The sequence below is a fragment of the Halyomorpha halys genome, unplaced genomic scaffold (genome assembly GCF_000696795.3).
Source record: "Halyomorpha halys isolate HHAL.00 unplaced genomic scaffold, Hhal_1.1 Scaffold411.1, whole genome shotgun sequence".
NCBI classification, from domain to species: Eukaryota; Metazoa; Arthropoda; class Insecta; order Hemiptera; family Pentatomidae; genus Halyomorpha; species Halyomorpha halys.
In genome coordinates, this window is record NW_027115883.1 from 235,139 (window position 1) to 240,421 (window position 5,283).

At 35.7% G+C, this 5,283-nt stretch overlaps 1 protein-coding gene across 1 annotated transcript in view; it reads right to left on the bottom strand.

The window, feature by feature from the left end:
* Positions 1-5,283, bottom strand: part of LOC106682405 (odorant receptor 23a) — a 13,110-nt gene that overhangs the window by 2,229 nt on the left and 5,598 nt on the right. The window contains exons 2-3 of the mRNA XM_067052849.1: positions 2,310-2,700; positions 247-346 (exon numbers count right to left, since the gene is read on the bottom strand). Coding sequence (XP_066908950.1) covers positions 247-346; positions 2,310-2,632 — 423 coding nt within the window. The 5' untranslated portion in view covers positions 2,633-2,700. The remainder of the gene's footprint in view (positions 1-246; positions 347-2,309; positions 2,701-5,283) is intronic.

The following is a 5,283-nucleotide window of genomic DNA, read 5'->3' on the forward strand; positions in this document are numbered from 1 at the left end:
AATAGCCTGCAAAAGAAATTCTAAATTTAATGTGAGGAAGAATTTATAATTGAAGATGTCCTTGAGGATGGCTAGAATGGCCGAAACGTTGGACTGTTGAAATAAAAAGTGTTGAGACAAGAAAGGATACTAGTTTTGATTTATTTAATAAATGAGTTTTTTCCATTTAACACGCTTTACAATGTTAAACTAATGATCATGAATACACCTATTAATGATTACAATTATTATTATTGAATATCTTACCTGTGATATGGTGAACAGAGTGAGGCATGCGTCAGAACAGGAGTACACGAGCTGTACCAAGAATATCCTATCATACAGTTCTTCCACCTGCTTGGTCATCCTACAAGAAGTGTTTGAACAAATTAACATATTTATAAGACCTTGGGTCCTGAATCCAGGCCTCGTTTGACGTACAGTAGCAGGGCCCAAACTGTTAATTGTTTTCAATAAATACAGCATATTTTTTAAATAAAAAGAGAAAAAGTAATTAACAACTATTTATTTGCCGACGTTTTGCCCCACTTTGTAAAGCTTCATCATTTCTTTTCGAGTAGAAAGATATAGATTTGGAGAATATAGATTTGGTAAATGAAAAATTGTCCGAACAACTAACAATCAATATATTTTAGCAAATATCATAGAAACTACTGCTCCCACGACGATAAGTGCCATTAACTACATTATAGCCCATTAAACTAGCTTTAATTTAAGTGGTAATAGACATCTGTACGTCGAATTGTTTTTGAGATATAGATTTTTCAAAATAAATTCACTAACTACTGATCTTTCAATACGTCCCATACAACATTTTTATGAAATGTTGCATTTTAAAAACCTATATCTCGAGAACTATTGAACATAAATAGCTCTATTAGGGCTCATATTTTAGCAAATTTACTCTACTTTAAATGTTCTTCTCTTAGATTTTCTATTGTTGTTGGTAGTTTTAATGGTATTGAGCTTCGAATGGAAAAATAATTATATTTTACGTTTTGAAACAGCCACCATTTTTTATTCCTACTACCCATACTTGACAGGCTTATCAATTTTGACTAGTAATTATACATAGTTTTCATTAATGTAATTGGGCTCTTGTACTAATCCAATGATGATTGCTCTAGATCTCCGTTGTAAGGAATGTTTTTTCCACACAAAGAAAAAAAAATGGATCTATTTATTTCTTTGTTTTTGTAAAATAGGTAATGGTGCGTTAGTATTTTTTTCCTTGTACCTCAGTTTCATAGAAACCCCACAAAAATATATTTCTCTTACAAAAAATATAACAAAAAAAAACAATCTAGTTCATAAGGAAATAAAAGTGAGATTAAAGGTAAGAAAGTTAGTTGGGCCACACTGTAGCTCAGGGGTTAGTCACAATTCTAACTATCTGTGGTCTTCTGGTGGTGCCGGATCGAATCCTTCCTCTGGGCGTTGACTTTTTCATTAAGTGGTGGTCCCACAAAATGAAAAACTTGACCTCCAACCATGGTTAGAATAGGTTGGTCACCTAAAGATAACTGGGGCAAACATCACCTTCGACGTGGATTGCCTTAAAAAATAGCTTGGCGTGCACCTTTTGTCCAGAACTTGAAAGTTAGAATTTGCAAAACTATTTTCCTTCCCACTTTTCTTTATGGATACGAAACGTAGACCGTTACACGAAGGGAAAAACTTAAAAAAAAAAAGAAAAAAAAAGTATTACATAAAATATTGGAACCGAAAAAAAAATGTTTGAACGGGAGAATTTAGAAGGCTGAATTAAGGGAAGTGACCCGGTAAATATAATTCAGGTTATACCATTGCAGCGAATAAGATGGGCGTGTAAGGTTGTAGGGCTTAGTAACGAGCGGATCTCTAAAATATTTATAAATACTGAAATGATGGGTAATTGTTCGAGGGAAAGACCAAAACGTAGATGGGAGGATTGCATACACAATGGTTCAGTAGATTTGGGTTCCGAGGAGCGTTACTGGACCGAAATATTTAGAGGAAAATTGCTAGTATCGGCATCAAACTTTCGGATTCGATTAAAACCTTTAAAAAAAGTAAATGTCGCAAAACTGTAAAAATGTGCTTCTTTCTGGGCTCTATATACCGTTATAACTTATATCCACCCTCGTTTCTCAAAACCTCCACTTTGTTTTTGCAAATTAATTTTTTCGAGGACCTGGAGTTTGGATTTTGTTTGTTGTTACTGCAAGCCACAGAAATATCATTTATCCTAATTTACTCTTGTACATGTAGCTAACACTAATAAAACCATGTTTCGTATAGTTTTCTAATTCCATAATAATCCAATTTACTTCAATAACAGGTTGTGCTCATCGACACATCTCCTTATGACTTCCTCGTCAGTGGCATCCTCTGGTACAGACAGACCCTCGAGGGGCCTGATTCCCTTGCCAATAGAAGCCACCGTCTCGGCCAATAGCAAGAGCCGATGGCAAATCTGATTGGTGAGGATGAGGAAAAGGGTGTCTCCGATGACGTTGGCAGATAGGGCGACGATGGCACTGTCCAGGTTGAAGAGGTAGTCCCGGATGATATCCTGCTTCGTCCCGCTGGTCATAGAGGCTGTCCAGTAGGGGCTGGAGCGGTGGATTTGGGGGTCGATAGCAATGTGCATGTTGTGGGTGACTACGATAGCTGCGACTGAGACCTCGTAGATGGTGACAACTTTCGCTACCAATCGACCTGCAACGGAAATACATAGATTTTGGTAATTAAACTATTTTAGTAGTAATTAATAATTATTACGCTTCCATGTTTTGTATTTTTAGGGATCCTAAAGGTATTTTCATTATAAACGCGGTTAGGAGGAAAACGTTAGGATCTTTTGCATTTGGGTGACACCACTTGATTTAGAGTTCTCAATGCTGAATATATTATAATTATTTTGTTATTATTTGTTCAGTTTTATATATTTAGTATTTTTATTTATACGTATCACATTTTAAACTTATTTATTTACCTTTTATTCTTTATTTTGTTATCATTAGTTGTATTTATTTTTACTTTTTCTTTTTTTGATAATGAATGTAACGCTAATAATTATTGCTCTTAATTGTAGCTGCTTGTATTATTATTATTCAATAAATAACAACAAATATGTAATGCCCTTTTTCAACATTAACAAAGAGAAATTTAGTTGTATCTCTCCTAAACTGAAAATCTCTAAATTTGGTGTAAAGTAAATTTGTTGTCCTTATCTCTGATAAGTGCAGAAATTGACACAATTTCAGACCTAAACTTGAGTGTGTTTGTTAAGTTTAATATTACGTAAGTATAAAGTGCGCCAGGCGCATTAACATATATATAAATCTCATCTTACCTACCTAGACATTTAATTTTACCTCAATAATTCCTTTAAATGAAGCTCTAATAATAATGTGAACCCCTACGACTCCTGACCCTTTGTGGGTTCACAGTAAGGAAGCACTGTTTTTAGTACAGTTATGCAAGGAGGTGATTTTTTTAAGATCACGCTCAACCGCCAGATTGTGATTGATCCCCAATTAAGGGTACACACTTAATGAGGTTGGGTGGACATCAGGAGGGTTCCATAACCCACAGGGTGGACTCGCGGCTACAGTGTAACAGAAAATAATTATCTGCCCAGCCATATTCGAACCCGAGTCTTGGAGTTCGTAGCATTGCGCCTCACCACTGTACCACCGCGCTCCTTTAATGAATCTCTACTTTAAAAAAATATAAATACCGGTATTATTTTCAACCAATAGACAACCTTAGGTGTTAGGAAATAAATAAGCATTAGGTTCACTCTGATTCCCGTTATTTGAAGTTGTTATCTCACCATTCTTCCATCTACCTTTCCTTAAATCTGTAACCTGTAAGGTCCGGTTTCTCTCAATCTTCTTACCCACTAGGTCATCAGATTGGTGAACTGCACTGACGTAACCTTATCCTTAACGAATCTCGATAACCTGTTTTCCTCCAGAGTTGTGGTTACGCACAAAAACCGGTGTTCCTTCGGTTACCTCCCCTCTTTCCGCAATCCTGGCTTCTCTGTCCTAACCTATATCTTACCTACCTTCTTTTATTCTGCTAATATGAATGGACACGCAGCGTCGAGGCCTTCTGGGAGATGTTAACCACCCTCGTTTATTATTTTTAAACTATTAATAAGATGGTCAGGAGTGCGGTCAAAAGAAAACGAAAAATAGTTACCAACTATTTATTTTCCGACGTTTCGGAAAATAAATACCCAACTTTAAGTTAACTTTAACTTGAATATTAGTTAAGATTAAATAAAGGTCGAGTAATAATAAATAAAATAAAATTAAACATATCTTTTATAAGATTCCCAATGGAGTCCTATACTGGCTTTAACATAATAATAAATAAGTAACGAACAAATACACAATACTGTCTTATACTCTTCCTCAACAACCAACCGATCCACTTCTATCCTACAATAAAAAACTTTGGTGTCACCTTTGACTAACACCTCTCCTGGAATAATCACATTTCCCAAATGAAACGAAAATCTATAACTGTACTTCAACAATTACTAAGATTCCGTACACCCGTCAGCTCCTAGTATCCTATCTCGTCTTCCCCCATTTCGACTACAGTTCCTCGGTCTAGGAAGGGCTATCTGCAGGACTAGAGTTGAGACTGAAGAGACTCATGAATTGCTTTGTAAGATTTATCTTTGGGTTCCCAAGAAACTCTGAACTCTCCCGCTGGTATTCCGAGTTGAAGTGGCTCTATCCAACCTCCCGAAGGCAATTCCTCATTGGTGTTCCTATACCAAGTTCCTTAATTTAAAAAACCTACCTATATCCTTGATCTCCTCATTCTTCGTTCATCCATCCACTCATTAAACACCTTTCTATAGAAACGCCTTTAGCAAATCCTTCGTTATACGTGCAACCTCCTTCAGGAATTCTCTTCTCATCTCCATTCGCCATTCCTCATCCATTCTTTCCTTTAAACAACACCTATTCCTCCACTTATTGTTAACCAAACCTCTGCATCATTGTAATCAAATAAATAGGCATACATTGATTAATATTATAAACAGTCGTAAAGCCAATAATATCCCAATGTAATTTCACTTTACTATCTGAAAACTAGTAAATGCTTGCCAGACAAAAATCTTAATGTATGAACCATATATTTACTCTTAGGGGACATACGTCTCAGAATAAAATTATTTTTTCGTTTCAAAGAGTAGAGGATAATGAATCTGCTAACGAGCGCTTTTAATAATACACCACTTATTCCTGTTGAGCAGATCCGTTACTTAGGACT